Consider the following 15,794-nt stretch of genomic DNA (forward strand, 5'->3'; position numbering starts at 1 on the left):
TTAGAAATGGAACAGATTGCCTGGTTCAGGAATTCTGGGAGTTGAAGTCCACGAGTCATAAAAGAGCCAAGGTTGCCTACCCCTGTACTAGAGTATACCATGGATGGACCATTGAGTAAACTGATGAGGGGGACTTTTTTTCATCCCAGAAATCTTCACAGTCTAGCTCGCAGACCAGACATATTGCATAAAAGTGAAATTAGCTTCCATAAGATATGCTGCTGTCTTTTCAAAACTATAAGAGACTGTTTTGCAATCCAAACGCTATTATGGTAGCAAATGCTGTGTGAACTAAATGTACTTCACCAGAGTTGGCTCCTTAGGAATTTAATAGTCTCTTGTTCCTCCATTGGCCCACAATAAATTTAATGCAGCAGTTAGATTTTAATCAGGACAAGATAATTTTTAGTGATAGAGGGTCGTGTGGCCCCAACCCCCAAAGTGATAGAGGGTCATGTGGCCCCAAACCCCCAACCTTTTATTGTAACACAAAGCCATGATTTAGTTAGCCACTTTTATTAATCATAATCAAATGCAAGCCATAAAGCATGGTTTAAAACTTTATTAACTGGATTTACAAAAACACTAAACCCAAATCAAACAAAGCATGCAAACGTAGTCTATACTTTCATGACATAACCCAATTTTCGGACCCACATGATAAACTGAGAAATAACTTCATTACACAGGCTAAATTTTCATTACATGCTACAGCCATAAATGTATCTTTCTGTAATCCATCAGCCAAGCCAAGATACCATTTTACCATGCTTCCTATCAACCAGACCTGGGTAGAGTATACATTCAAGTGATTCTCATCTTTCTTTCTTTCTTTTCTTTCTTTCTCTTTCTTTCTTTTCTTTCTTTTTTTTTCTTCTGCAGATGAAGAAGGGCTTGAACAATCAAAGTTACTGTCTTCACCTCTTGTGTCTACTGGACACTGATGTGGGTTGGAGTCTTCTGCCATATCTAGAACAATGGTCTGCACCAAAAAGGTTGAATTTATTCAGTTTTTCTAAAGAAGGAACTCAAAACAAATTGGCCAGATGAGAAGCCATTGCTCCTGATCTGAGAGTTGTTTGAGCATTTTCTGCCCAAATGTCACAATGGTAAAAGTGAATCAATATATTTAGGGAGCACTGCTTCTAACTGTTAAGGAGCTCTGGAGTGTTTTTCCTGCTTCAAAAAATAAAAAACAAGAAGCTTTAAATAAAGAAGCTTAGGGTTATTTCTCTGAATTATTATTCTGCAAGCCTTACCACTAAAATGCAATAAAAAATTAGTTCCTAAACTGAACTTGATTTCTATGAATGCAAACTTTGTGGAATGTAAAATCAAACCTGTTCTGTCAATCCATCAAAATAAAATTACCTTTTATTTAAATAGCAATCATTTAAATAGGGCAGATTGGAGAACTTTGAAGATGAAACAGTTTTGTCCAAATGCACCTTTTAAATACACCTTTCAAGATATATTAGCCTAAAACATGATGTTGAGGTGGTCCAAGATTCAGCATGCAGTACACAATATTGCTCATGGCCTATTTGTTTTTACAATGTGGGGATTAGATTCACAGATTGTATTAATCCACACTTTGCTGTGTATCAGGAGCAGATTCAAGCAATGTGCCAAAGCATAATGGAGCTTCATTTTGATTAATGTGTCAGGTGAACTCATTCAGAGTTTGTTTTTCTGCTGCCTTTTGTGTTGCTTTAGTGAACTGTGGAAAGAACAACTGATACAGACTTTCTAACTGATTTCGGCTTGTAAGTCAACCTGTTTCTCTTTAGACTTCTCAGGATTTAAGTTTCCAGAATTCCCATCTGGAGATTCTGGTAACTGATTATTCTGCAGATGATATTCTTCTTCCCAGCACATCCCAAGGATAACAGCTTGGGAAAACTGGTTTTTAGTATTAACCTCCATCTAAATTGTGCCATGATTTGGTTGGGCACATCTTTCCAATCTAAAGATTTCTTATATTGTACTCTTAAGCTTGCAAAGTGATGATGAAGTTCAAGAAAGCTTTGTGATTTTGAGCAATAACCACATGCTTACAAATACAAGTGAAAGATGAGGGATAAAAGTCACTGAAGAAAACAGGTACTGTACTTGGCTAAGTGACTGCCTCTTGGGCACTAATTGGCCATTGATTTTATATGCCTAACCTATTTGCACCAAGATCACAAAATGTTTGTCTTGTTTGGGCTTGAAGTTCCAAATTCTTTGTGCTTACCCAATTAGAGTGAATCTGATGGCAACTAGACAGGATGCAAGAGTGAAATGAGCAGAAACACGGTTGGGGGTGTGTGACAGTGTTTCCCCCACACCCTTTTCACACAATGGCCCTTTGCAAGCCCCTACCGTTCTTCAGGCTTCAGCTCAGCTCCTTTTACTCTGTGTGCCAGAAACATTTCCAAAGGATTGTTGCCCTAGAAACTTGGTTTCAACCTCCTGCTATATATCAACAAGCTTGTTTTAGCAATCCCCTGCCTGAATTACAGTTACACAGTTTGGCGCTTCTTTCAAATTTCCTCCCATTACTTGGGCCAAAGAAAGGCATTTTTCCTCCTTTAGAAATGAATTGGCTTAATTAGTAAGTAGATTAATGGCAATGGCTGGTGAGTTGGTTTCCAGCAGAGTTTCACCAGAGAGGGTTAATCGGAGTCAGGGCTGGAATCGTTCCCAGAACTGGCTGCCAGCCATTTTCCATCAACAAATCAACCCAGAAACAAATGCACTCACTTCTCACAATTCCTATCAGAGAAATAGAGATGATGGGCTTCTTTTGAGAGGCACCAGCAGCAAAGCTGCCCAAACATGTGGTTGTTCTGCTGCAGGGCCATCAAAGGACACCCAGATTCTGACTTTGCTCAGCATTAAATCCAAAGTTTCAAAGTCCTTGTCCAAAAGATGGGCAATCCAAGCACTTAGAACTACCCCATTTGGGTTGCAGAAATCCAAGCAACCACTAGATGGCCACAGAGAGAAAGAATTTTCTATTTCTTTCTTGTTGACTAGTAGGGATCTTTGCAAGACTGTCATGCTGAATAATCCATTGAAAAGATTATGGTTGAATAAGTGTCAGCTGAACTGAAAACTTATCTTGACTAGTTTTACCATGTTGATCCCATATTTGCAAATTATGTTTTGCTTTACCACTACATTAAGAACAAAATTGCATTTATGAGTCAAAACCCACTTCCTTGCCTATTCTGCTCTGATGGTGGAAGTTTGAGCGCTACAACAAATTTGGGGAAAGAGTGGTTTGGAATTGCTGAAATTTTTTAACCAAGTTTTTCATTTTCATCCAAGTTCTGTTTCTGAGATAAACATTAGTTAATACGGGGAAACTAATTTTTGGAATAAGTTTGGTGTAACATGTCTGTAGTATTATACTGGATTACAGATTTCTATGATCCCAATATTTAAATAAGAAAGTGAATAATAGAAATAGGAAAATTCATTTTCATTTCCTCCATATTGACAAAAATGCATTCATAATTAAGAAAAATAAGTTGTATTGTAAAAAGAGAAAATTTACCTTGCAGAGAAATGTCTGGACAGCAGTGAAATTTATGCTAGAAAAGGCAGACTGGTGCCATAGTTTTCCTTTTGAAGGTATGAAGAAGAGATCCAATGAAAAATGACACATGCTTTAAGCATTTTAGAAAGCTGGCAACCAGCAGAGTGTCTTTCCCTCCCCCTCCCCCTTCCCTCTTCCTCACCCCTTCTTTTTTTCTCTTTAACTTTCTGCCTCTGAACAAAGAGGTCGGCAAAACTAGCTAGGTTGTAATGAGTTCTGTGTCCCAAGCCCATTAAGGGCATCATGGAAACATATTGTATCGAAATAGTTTGGAAGAGAATAACGGGGATGAAAGAGAATGGGTGCTTTGATCAGCTCCCTGGGGTCCTGAGCGCGCACAGACCGGCTTGCAAGGCCTCATTCAGCTCTAGCGAGACACACTTACAAGACCATTCAATGTGATTTGCATATCTGCAATTTATCACATCGGAACCCTCCAACATTTTTTTTCTTTTTGCAAGATAAATAAAAGTTGGATTGAATAACAAATATCAATCATCTCAGAGCGAAAGGGAGAGGAAACGGCGGCGGGTGCATACCCAGACTAGCGCAGACATCTGTAAAGAGGCAAAAGAAAATATTTAGCCCAGTGAAGGGAAGTTCAAAGGGACTTTGACAACAGGTTCAAGGCTAATTTAGAAAAGGAAGCCTACCACAAATAAACCTTTGGGGTTTCCAACTCGTGGAAAAAGAGAAAGCATTAAAACACGAAGGAGAGAAAAACGTTAAATATGCGTTGAGAAACGAAAGAGGATAAAGTGCAGAAGGACAAAAGTGCATTCTCGTCCCCACGAACTTTTCTCGACTCTTTAGTGTAATTAATTGTCATCTGTTCTTATGGAAAAGCATAAAAGAGACCAAAAAAACCAGAATAGGAAAATCACACTTCTCTTTGCCCTGAAGTGATATCAGTTTAAAAAAAGAGGATTTAAAGGGATTCCTCTCCAGAACAAGGGGCAAGTTAACAGGCAGCCATTGTCTAGCCCTTCAAAAAAAAAAAAACTTCAGTTAAACACCAAATGAGAATCTTCAACTTGACCTTGGAAAGGCTCGGCGCCTCCAGCTAATCTATCAAACCACCCCAGTGACAATGATGTATTTCCAAGTATTGTCAGATCCTGAAAAGATTGATAAATTCGCTGCTGTTACACCCAGAGTCAGCGTTCCCCTTTGGAAGGAGGCACGCTGTAAAAAGCGCACCTCCTCATCCCCAGGTCGGGGGCGGGGAGGCTAGCGGGGTAGGAATGAAAGGCCGCGGCGAAAAGAAACGAGCCCCCTTAAATCAGTCTGGCCATATTTCCTGAAGGAGCACAAGAAAGCTGGAGACAATCCTTCTCATATTTAACGCAATATTTCTTGGCTGTGGCGAGGAACAAAAGTCATAGCAAGACGTCTTTGTGACTAATTCAGTCAAAGGGTCGGCTCTGGTTCCCCTGCCGAAAGGTCACTGTCGTTGTGTATGGTCCACCAAGGGGGGGTTTTCACAGGGAAAACGGAGCCAGCTGTCCCTGTCACACTCTCCACACTGGGGGAGCGCACACTGTGCATGGTTATTAGCTTCATTCTACACCTGCAAAACCTACCCATTTCCAAGACTTTTCAAGGCTTTTTTTCCCCTTTTCTTTTTGGACCCCTTTTTTCAGCCCCGTCCACTTTGACAACAACTATTCACGTTTTTCCTGAAAAGGACTGGAAAAGAAGGGGGGCGCTTTCTGCGCTTTCTGGTGGATACCCATTGAGCTCTAGCTAAAGGAGCTGCCTTCTACAAAACAAACTTTGACAAAGTCCCAAATAGTTTGCACCAACGTGGAAACGGGGTGTTGCTAACTGAAGTATCCTTTAGCCAGGGTTCGATGTACAAAGAAGCCACGCTCGCTCCCCAGGGAAAGCTAGCCCTCCATTTTTTCGCCGGTGTCTGAGCGCTTTACCTGTGGCTGCCCTCGCTAAGAGCGACTAAGGGCACCATTTCCCCATTTCCCTCTTCTCCTTTCTTTCTCTCTTCTGCAAACTTCAGAAATGGAGATTGGCCTAAGTCTGCCAGAAAGAATCAGATTGATTGGGAAATATTTAATAATCTGCCGATGCCCCGATTGATTACTGCAGCGTGTGCCAGTCTTTAACCAGCACGGAAGACTGGCCAGGGCAGAAGGGTGGCTGGCTTTGTGCGGGGGCGGAGCGTGGTCGGGCGGCAGGATTGTGGTGCAGCTTTGGCTGCTCTTGCCCTCCTTCCCGGCCTAACCAAGAGATTCTCTGCTTCCACTCGCTCTCCTCGTGCTAATGGGTTGGGCAGAAATCTAAGAAATAGCTAAGGCACGCAAAGATGGGGGGGGGACCCGACATGTCAAGAGTCACCCGTTTGCCTTACGACAGGAAAGCCTGTCCAAGGCCATTTCCCAGAAGAGGTGGGTTGATTTGTTTCTTTGCCTCGGAGTGGCAAGCTCGGCCTGCTTTGGAAAGCCTCTGTGCAGATCTCTGGCATAGTGACAGGCGCTCAGCGCAACAAGTTGCCTTCAGAGCAGGTGCGCAGGAAGGGAATTGGAATCTGGGGGATGGTCAGAACGGCGAATAAGCCCGGAGGCTCGGAGAGCTTTCCTGGGATTCGGAAACTAGACTGAATCTAAAAAAGGGAACCAGCATGTTCCTGGATACCTCTAACCTAAGCGATCGCGAACAAGCTTGCAGGGGTACTCGGCGAGCGCCTAGATTTTTTTGTCAGGAAGATCCAGTTCTTCTCTGTGTGTCAGCCGTGGTTCCGACATAGAAATGGCGTTCTTCCCTTTGCGGACCCCTCGAGCTGTCCGCAGCCACTGGTATACCTCGGTCGCGCTCGTTCAGGCCTCAGGCAGGCCCACGATAACGGGGCCCCCTCTTGGAGACCTCCATGCGCAACGACGCCAAGCAGGCGGAGACCGTTTCTTGGCTGCCTCCTTCTTTCAGATCAGACCTTCAACAGCAAGGAGAGGGAACATAAAGTTCTGTCAGGGGGATCCTCCCTTTCCTGGGGTCTCGCGAGCCGGCTCCTTGCCGACTCCCCCGGACCTCGAGTTTTTAGGGGAGAAGCAGGACGCAAGTGCGTCTCCAACCAGGGTCCGTCCCAGCCGCTCGCCTCAGAGCTTGTGGAGAGTTTGGCCAAGCTGTCCACGAAGGCGCCTAGCACTCGAAAGTTGGACTCAAAGCACTAAGCAATCTGACTGAGGCCTTTGGGGTTTGCCCTGCTCCTGCTAATGACGAACTAAGGCCGGGGACAGCTGGGGGGGGGCGAAGAGCGAAGCTTTTAGGAGACCCAGAAAGGCTCCTGCGCACCAGGCTGTCGGCGCGCTCAGCTGAGAAGGCAGCTCTCTCTACTGCAGCCGCGCGCGCCTCATTCACGGCTCCAGCCCTCATTCTCCCCCTCCCTCCTCCCTCTTTTGTTCGCCTTAAAAGTAATGTTGTGAATTAAAAGAAATGACAATGTTTTCTCCCTGCTCGCAAGTCCAGAGAAGAGCCCTTGAGCTTGGCAAAAATCAGGCGAATCATTCAGCGTGCCACCCCGCACCTGTGATCTTGGCATTGAAAGCCCCGCAGACCTATTCCCTATTAAACTTAATTATTCCCTCAGGCACACAATGGTTGAAATGGAACAGGTTGGAGTCTGTTTATTGGCCGTAAATGTTTTTCTGAAGATCTTCTGAATCTCATTGTTAGCTTGTTGTTTGAGGCTGCCCTCGTTCTTTCAGTCTAGAGTAGCCTTGGACTTTTCAATTTTCAATCGTAACATCTGCTTAATCGTACGGATCAAAATATGGAGACACAAAACATATGTAATGGTGGATTTGTTAAATCCTGGTAATGAGTTATTAACAAGGGAAAACAATGGGCCAGGATTGTGAGAGCCTTATGGTAACAGAGTCACTTTATGCAACGTTCGACGTTCCCTTTCTTGATAAATGGAACTAAGGTCTGAACGCCAGGTGATAGCAAGAAAATCAATGTCTTTAGAGGCCAGCATGGAGACTTTTTTTTCTGTGTGAAAAATTAGAAAACATAAAATTTAATTGGCTGATAGGAGAGGGGAAAGTAGTGATCTTAAGTTTAATTGCCAGTTGAAGGCTTAGCAAATGGAGACAAAAAAAAAAGCCCCAAACAAAAAAAAAGAGAGACTCAGGCCTGTTTGTTTGCTTGCATCTCAGCTCTTATTGCAAGTGTATCATTGAAAATGTGTTTTATTATAACACATGTCATGCTTTACAGTTCCCATATTGTGTCAAGACAATGCTTAATGGTACATTAAAGACAAGCAAACCATGCCAACACGTCTTGGAGACATTGTAAGGGCCTCTCTCAATCTCTTTGCTTGTTTTAGGCAGCTGCAGCCCAGCACCCAGAAACACAAAAAGAACAAGTTTGAAATACCAGGTGCATCCGAGAGAAAGTCGACAGGGATTGATATGTTATAGCCCAGGACATGAACCTAGCAATAAAGATATCATTTTGATTGTCTCCAGCTTCCACGCCATGTAAAAAGCAAGAGGCACCCGGGAAGCCTTATTCTGCTGGCAGCAAAGCCTTTCCCCATCTCGGAGTCCTCCTATCTCCCTCAGCCAAATCCGAGCACCTGTTGGCCAGACTACACATCCCGTCGTGGGAATCGTTGCCTCCCCAGGCTTCCAGATTTAGAAAATGCAATTTGTTGTGGAATGAGTGTGGGTCCATTCCCACAGGCCTCATGGGAGGGGAGAGAGGGAGACAAAAAAGAGAGAGCGAGAGCAAGAGAGAGAGGGAGAGCGAGAGCGAGCGCGAGAGCGAGAGAGAGAGCGAGAGAAAGATTTAGCGGGAACCCTCAACTGGTGTTTGTTCATCCTGGCAGCTGGTCCTCGATGCCACCTCAAAAGAGACCTTAATGAAAATGGGATGAGTTCATGCCTAGCCGAGGTTTCACACTCCATATATTACAAGGCTTTAATCCCAATATTGGCAGATTAGAAAGCCTGGGAATCCCAAAGGGGCAGGTTCTCAGTCTCCATTAGGGGCAGTTTCTTTTTCATCCTGCCTTAGCTTTCCAGAGACAGTTTCTCATACTTTTCCTGCACTTGGAGCTGAAAGAGATTGATGCCTTGAGGCTTTAATGGGATTTCTGGTTCTGGCTTTGTGCAGTCCAGCAAGTCCGTCTTCCTTCGCTGGCAGGGCTATTGAATTCAAAGGCAAGGATAGTCTGATTAACAGAAGTAGAAAGAAAATTAGGATCTTAGTAACTCTTGTATCATTTGCTAGTACTACAGCAGCAGCCTCGGTCTGGTCTCTGTGGTAGGCATAAATCTCAGGAGCAGCATCTTAGCCCATTGGGAAGTTGTGCACAGAGCAACCAGCTTTCATCTTATAGTGTCTACTGGATGGATGGAAATCTTTTTCAACCTGAAAATTGCAGAATAGTTTAGAATCTTTGATAAAATTGCACATTGCTCTTTTCAAGCTCATTGGCTAATTCCAATATTAGTAGTAAACATTCTGAAGAAAACAATTTTTGTAGGACCTCAGGGCTAAATCGTTTTCCATCAGATCACTGTAAAGTTCTTTTAAAATCTTCAGATACTGAGTTATTTTATTAGTAAGAAAAATGATTTAGTTTGATCTTCCAGCACTTCCCCCAACCACATCAATGCATGCTGTCGACTTCCGATCAAACTGCTAGGGAGGTGGGAGAGCGTTATCTATTTGAATGCAAGCACAGTGCCCCAAGGGGAGAAGCTTATCAATGAATCTCTTTATTGTTGCCCTTGATTAATTTTGGGGGGTGACAGGGAGAGAAGGAGAGTAGAGAGAACGCTGGTTTCAAAGGTTTGAATAGCTGTCAATCATGGAAGCCCACACGCTGGTTCCTTCCAGTGCCAAACAATATTATACACAGACACGCGCGGGCGACTGTTGCTGCTTCATTGGGTTGAGAGGTGTTTGTGTGTGTTTTAATTTTCTTTTGCAATTCTCGTGCCTGCCTTAAACGGCACTTTGGCTCGAGTCTTGGGAGGCAGATTGATGTCACTTTTCATGTGGATTATACGTGTGTGTCCATTCATTTATGTATATGTGTGTGTGGAGGTACACACAGACACCTTTTAAAATATTCTTCTGGCTTTTAAAACAGCTGCAACTACAGTGAATAGCTGAGGAAGAGCAGCAAAGGACTTAGGATATGATTTGAAGTTCGTCATTAAAAGGACTTGTCAAGTCAAACCAGAGGAGTCACATGATAAGAGACCCTGAGTAGCCCGGCTCTTCCGCTTGATCTGCGCTAGATTTAAGGATATGACGAGGCCATCCCTGAATGACAAGATGCATGCACGCCTTCAGGCGCGCGCACCCCCTCACACCCCAAGTGATGCTGTAGAAGAGAGGACGTTCCGCAACAATGCTACAGTGTTGGAATGGTGCAAAGCTACCGTCCCAGCAAATACCCCACACGCACACACACACACACCCGGCCAGAGTAAATGGCCTTTCACCGCTTAGTCTCAAGGCGTTCGAATGTAGCGACCATTTGACTTTCTAATGAGCGTAATGAAATTACATGCCTCCTGGAAGCGTTTGTGCCAAGGAGCCATTCTGTGTTTAATGAGATCCTAATACCGGATCATCGAATTGTAGCTGGGCTATTCAACCCTCCGCTTTCGCCTCGAGCTTTGCCTTCGAGGCTTTCGACAGTTCCATAACGTTGCCGGCGGATTTCCCCTGCCCCTTGTCCTGTGGGGGTAGGCGGAGGCGGGGGCAGCCCTACTCCTCTTCCCGCCATCCGAGATTGCCCACGGAGGGCAAGGGAACTGAAAGCTGGCTAATTGCCCTTTGAAGCGATGGTGCCAGACGGGAGACATGGGCCACTTTGCCAGCCTATCTAGGTTAATGCAATTAGCCTACCCGAGCGGGTGATGAGTTCCTGTTGCTTTCCGAAAGTGCCGGCGTAGCGAGGGTCATTAGCTGTTTTGGGGCTCCGAGGACTGACCGCGGTTCCCATTCGCCTGCCTCTCCCCTCCCCCGGGTAGTAGCAGCAAAAACAGCGCTGGATCAGACACACTAGACCCGGGCTAGGCAGCTGGGCTTCTCCCGCCGATCCATCGCGTCTAACATGGGAAAATCCGCACCTGCGGCCTTGGCCAGCCGCGGAAGCAGAAGCGGCTGAAGCAGCCTCGGGGCAGCCAGAAGTCCCCACCGCCTTTGCGGCCCTCGCCGTGGGGTGTGGGACTAGCTCTAAACTACACACCTCCGACTCTGGGAACTCCCACTGTGCCGCGCTCAGTTCATCCTCCTCGCTAGATCGATCCATTTCGCAAACTAGGTTTTCATTCAAGGCAGGGTTGTGGTCTCAGATGAGGATATCCTGCTTGCAGGGGAGGACGGGTGGGGGGACTAATTTTCGGACTGTATCTAATCCATGCCAGGATTATTTTTCAGAAGAGCTGTTGTCCTGCAATTACCCCATACACACACACTGTGGTGGAATTTGGGGTAGGAATTAGGACTACCTGTGCTGGAAAATATTTTGTAGGTTATTATATTTTCCTGAGCCTTTAGGACAGCTGCGGATCTCACTAACAGTGTTGTAAGGTACATTGCCTTTATAACTAAGTTATACACTGGTAAGCTGAAGCTTACAGAGAATCCTATAAACAACTGTCTGCTACATTTACCTTTAAGGCTGAATCTGGTCTTAGGGATTCAAGTCTCCAATAGTATAGAGGCCTGTTTTTCATTTGTTCCTGAAAGTGTTGAAGGTGCTGATGTTGCCATTGCTGTTTGCAATTATATTTTTAGAAATAGGAATAGCCTTATTTTTAGCTATCTGGTTCATAAAACCTTAATAAACACAGACTTTTGAAGAGTATCTTGTGAAATTCTTAGAAAGACATGATGTTTCCCTTTCCTTCCCATGAACATATGTGGATATGCAGAATCATCTCTACTACAATAATAAAAACAACTTTAAAAAATAATAAATTCATAGAATGTAAAGATTAAAAGGTATTAAAGTAAAGATACTTTCTCTAAAATAATCAAGTGGAATACCTAACTAATAAAAAGGACAAATTCTCATCAAATTTGTCACAGGAAAAATACTGCTGGCACCCACTCTGCAGACTTGATTTCTTTAGAGCCTCATGTACTTATGGATAAATTCCCAGTTCCCAGTTACCTAGTATTTTAAGCATGGGACATCAGTATTACATGATTCCAAGAGATAACTGCAAAAAACATAAAGGATATCGAACCTCGTGTAGCTCAACCTTTTGCTATCTGCTAGCAGTCTATAAATAGGCAATGCTCAACACACAGCTTTACAATGTCTTCTTCAAGTTATTCGGTGAAGTAGGGCTCCCCCTCTTTCTAATAAACTTGTTGCATTAATTCACTACAGTACTTACCTTTAGGACGTGCTGGTTTTCATGATGGAAACCTGATTTGTTTCTGAGCTAGATACTGATAAGTGGTCCAATGAAATACTTCTGGTCCTAAGCCCCCAGTGATTTTACAAACCCATTAGAAGTGTTAGCTAAGCAACATTAATGAAAATAACAGTAGTAAAATGGGTTGCTGCCATAAGGAAACAAACTTTCTCACACAAAGAAATATCCTTTAGTGAACTAGCAAATTTGGATTACAACTTTGTCCATTGGGTGTCACCCAACTTTATACCACCCTTAACTTATTTTTGAAATGAAAAGCTGATTGGAATATTTCAATGTAGTTACCAGTTTTTTAAACACTTCACAAATCAAATGAAACCACGAGAGTTTTTCAGCTAAAAGATTTCCTAGGAAAGCTATAATCCTAAAAAGCATGGATATGTGATTTAAAGTTCCATAGTTGCCAGTTAACTTAACTAGGGATTCTGGGAACTATAATCCTTATGTATCTGGAAGGTACTGGGTTTCTCCAGATAGTAATATAGGATTACGATTTTGCAGCACAGAATCAATAAGAGGGATGGTCTTTAAATAACAAATTTATTAACTGAATAAATTTATTAGCACACAGTTTATTTGCTGAATCCTACATCAAGACATCTCCTGTATCCGTAGAAACATCCTGTATTTTATAAACAATTTAATCCAAAGTTCTACCTGAGAACAGATCCTCCTCCAAATAAATTCATTTTAATTGAAGTTTACTAATATTTTAATATAATTAACATATTCAACATGATAATATATTATGTTCACATTTCTTGGGAAGTATTTTCCTTTCTAACAAAGCAATTTTGCCAAAGGTGCTGGTGAATGAATCTACAAGTATTGCATATTTTAACATTAGGATAAATTATATAAATTATACATTCAAAAAAGATAGCTCCATTCCCCCAGCTGTTAATAATAAATAGGAAAAAAGGTGATTGCCCTTAGAATACTTTTTGTATTGTAAAATACCTTTGGAAATATGTGTTATTAAATAAAAATGTTCCAATAACGGAGAGTATAGGTAGCTCAGGATTGGAGTTCTTTGTGCTAAGTTCGGTTGTTTGCTTGCAGATGTTTCATTACTCAACTAGGTTCACATTGTTACCTAATCAGGTACTGAAATATCTGCAAACAAACAACCAAGCTCAGAATCTAGAACTCATACAACTGTATGCTGGCAAAGATATTGATATTTTTAATGTAATAATGTTCTCATGTTATGATATGAAATCAAAAGGGGGCTCATTTTCAATGTTGTTCACAGATGATTTGCTGTTTAACTTCCTGGGGTCTTCTGGAGTCCAGACTTTAGCAGTTCTAATAATGTTTTGTTCCTTGAGTTGTTTTTCATCAGTCCAAGAGAGTGAATGCCCAGCAAGAGGAGGAAGTCCGTAATCTGGGTCACTTGGAGAAGGTGATCCTGGAAGGAAGATAAACAAAGGAAGAGGGAGAGCATTAGACTGAACATTCTCACTATATTGGAATAAACATGCTGTGGCCAAGTAGATGGCAATATAAATTTTCCAAATAAATAAGGGAGACTTCCCACTTTCTGTCATACTTGTGACAGGGACTCAGCTAACTGTGGCATCATTTGCTGAGTATATAATGTAGTCTTAAGCTCACTTACCACTTCATCTACCTGTTGGATAGTCTATCAATTTAAGGAATTTAATACTGGCATTAACCCAGCATGATACTTGGGAGAAAGCAGCTTTTCTCCATAGCTAAAGAATAGCGTAATTTTTTGCTGCTCTTCAGATGTGTTGGACTAATCTCTATTACAGCCATGCTGGCTAGGTATTTGGAAAGCCAAAATCTGGAGGACATTAAGATGGATAAGCAGAGGCTTATCATGGGCAAGGGCTTCTGCAGCGGCTATCTAAGGAGCACCCTAATTTGGATCTCAACTTCTTTTGAATGCATGCAGAAGAATACTGTGTGTATTGCTGGGTTTCAAAAATAATAGTCTATCAGTGGTGCAGTGATTTGGATGCAAACAATCTACAGACTCGTGCAAAATACGTGGCGCCTTAGAACTTAAATTCCGCCTCAAATGAGTGTATCCTCTTAGGGTTTACCGCCGTCTAAGGATCGCCTTTGAGTCGGTGCAAGCACATTTCACTAGCAAACAAAGGAAAGGATAAAGTTTCCGTGTGTGCTCGTGCATACACTTGTGGGTAGCAGCAGTAATAACAGCCACCGACAGACACGTCCATGAGAAAATCCGAGCGCGAATGGAATGCTATTGGATACCCATTTTGGCGCCAAGTCAGGGAGTTTCAAAGCAAAGTTTCGGGCTGCGACGATCTCTCATTGCTTGGGTGGTGGGAATGAATTTAAGGGAAGAGCTGGGCGCGTGAGCTTGAGGACGGCCGTCTGCAAGGTTTCTACAGCCGCACCGAAGCCACTGTGGCCAAGGATTCCCTCTCTCTTCTCTTCATTTGGAGGGCGCTTGACCGGGACGGGAAGTTCACCCTGCACTTACTTGTGCCCCGGTGGCAGATGATAACCTTCTTGGGCTGGCATGGGCTCTGGCTGCCAGCGCTGCGCAGTGGTAAGTCGGATTGGACCAGCTCGCTGAGGAAATTGATGTAGCCGATGGCCAGGCGCAGAGTGTCTACCTTGGAGAGACGCTTCTCGTAAGGCAGCGTGGGGATATGAGAGCGCAGCCCCTCGAAGGCGTCGTTGATGGACTGCATCCGCCGCCGCTCGCGCACATTAGCCGCCTGCCTCAGTTGCTGCAACTCGGCCTCGGAGCGCACCCGCCGCCGCCGCCGCGCTGCTGCTGCCGCCGCCGCCGCCGCACTCAAAGACTTGAGGCTGCCCCTGGGCGACGCCGCCAGTTCACAGCACTCATAGGTGAAACTGGTCGACGACGGCGAGGAAAAGGGCATCGAGAAGCTACCTGGATCCGCTTCACAGCACAGAGAGCCTTCCGGCACATTTTCAGATCCTGAGCCACCGCCAGCCCCGTCGCTGCGGTAACACTCGTGGAACGGCGGGCTCAGGAAGCCCACCTCGGCCTCCAGGAGTTCGTCACCTTCCAGAGGGTCGCGGGAAGACTGATCGGTGAAAAATTCCTCATCGTCAAAATAAGATTCTGAGGAGAAGGAGTCCAGGCCAGCAGGGAAGTGTTCCAGTAGTACCGATTCCATGCCGGATCTGCAAGAATGTGGCTGGGGAAAGGCGTAACGGGAAGCCAGTTGTGGGTGAGTCGCTGCCTTTTCTTTCTTGCCCCCCGCCTCCGCCTTTGGCTCCTGCGGCGCTGCGATTTGCTACTGCTCTCTTCTGCGTATTTGCGCGCGTTCTCTCTCCCCGACGGGGGCTGCAGACTTATAGGAACTGAGGGCTGGCACGCGAGGATTCTTATAAGTACAACCGCAGGCGCGTGCCATTAACCAACATCGCCAGCCAATCAGGGCTCAGTGGAGGACCTCCCATGATTAAGGGGGAGCGAGAGGGGGAGCATACACCTAGGCTGTTTCTGAAGGAGAGCGAGAGCAAAGTATGCTCTCTTTTGGTGTCCTCGTTCGCGTGTTTCCTTTCACCCGTCAGCAGACAGTTTAACGCGTTAGTACAGTTACCTCCATTGTATTCTGGAAGGATCCATGGAGTGCCACAAAGCAACTCTTGGAGAAGTTGGTGTAAGCAACCTGTCTTCAGGCTTTTCTACTGTCCCAATCTCACTCTGCCCTGCGCAAACGTCTATCACCCTCACTCCAGATGTGCGGAGGAGAGAGGAAAGGAAATCTAGTTCTGGTTGGACCCTGCCGGATCTACCTGCT

General features: G+C 44.3%; 2 protein-coding genes and 1 long non-coding RNA gene across 3 annotated transcripts in view; 1 reads left to right on the forward strand and 2 right to left on the reverse strand.

The window, feature by feature from the left end:
• CUNH10orf67 (chromosome unknown C10orf67 homolog) overlaps positions 1–1,272 on the forward strand; it is a 72,400-nt gene extending 71,128 nt beyond the window's left edge. The window contains exon 16 of the mRNA XM_039331579.1: positions 883–1,272. Within this exon, the coding sequence (XP_039187513.1) occupies positions 883–944 (62 nt within the window). The 3' untranslated portion in view covers positions 945–1,272. The remainder of the gene's footprint in view (positions 1–882) is intronic.
• A 7,138-nt stretch (positions 1,273–8,410) lies between these two features.
• LOC120302734 lies at positions 8,411–10,801 on the reverse strand. Its single transcript, XR_005555200.1, has 2 exons — positions 10,472–10,801; positions 8,411–8,751 (listed from the first exon to the last, which is right to left on the reverse strand). It is a non-coding gene; the product is annotated as an uncharacterized LOC120302734 (long non-coding RNA).
• Positions 10,802–12,536: 1,735 nt separating this feature from the next.
• On the reverse strand, positions 12,537–15,334 carry PTF1A (pancreas associated transcription factor 1a). The gene is made up of 2 exons (XM_039331533.1): positions 14,495–15,334; positions 12,537–13,426 (listed from the first exon to the last, which is right to left on the reverse strand). Exons 1-2 carry the CDS (start codon positions 15,162–15,164, stop codon positions 13,224–13,226), a joined length of 873 nt encoding a protein of 290 aa, XP_039187467.1. The 5' UTR covers positions 15,165–15,334; the 3' UTR covers positions 12,537–13,223.
• Positions 15,335–15,794: the final 460 nt, after the last annotated feature.

The sequence above is a fragment of the Crotalus tigris genome, unplaced genomic scaffold (genome assembly GCF_016545835.1).
Source record: "Crotalus tigris isolate CLP2741 ecotype Arizona unplaced genomic scaffold, ASM1654583v1 scf7180000024437.13266115, whole genome shotgun sequence".
In the NCBI taxonomy this organism is placed as follows: Eukaryota; Metazoa; Chordata; class Lepidosauria; order Squamata; family Viperidae; genus Crotalus; species Crotalus tigris.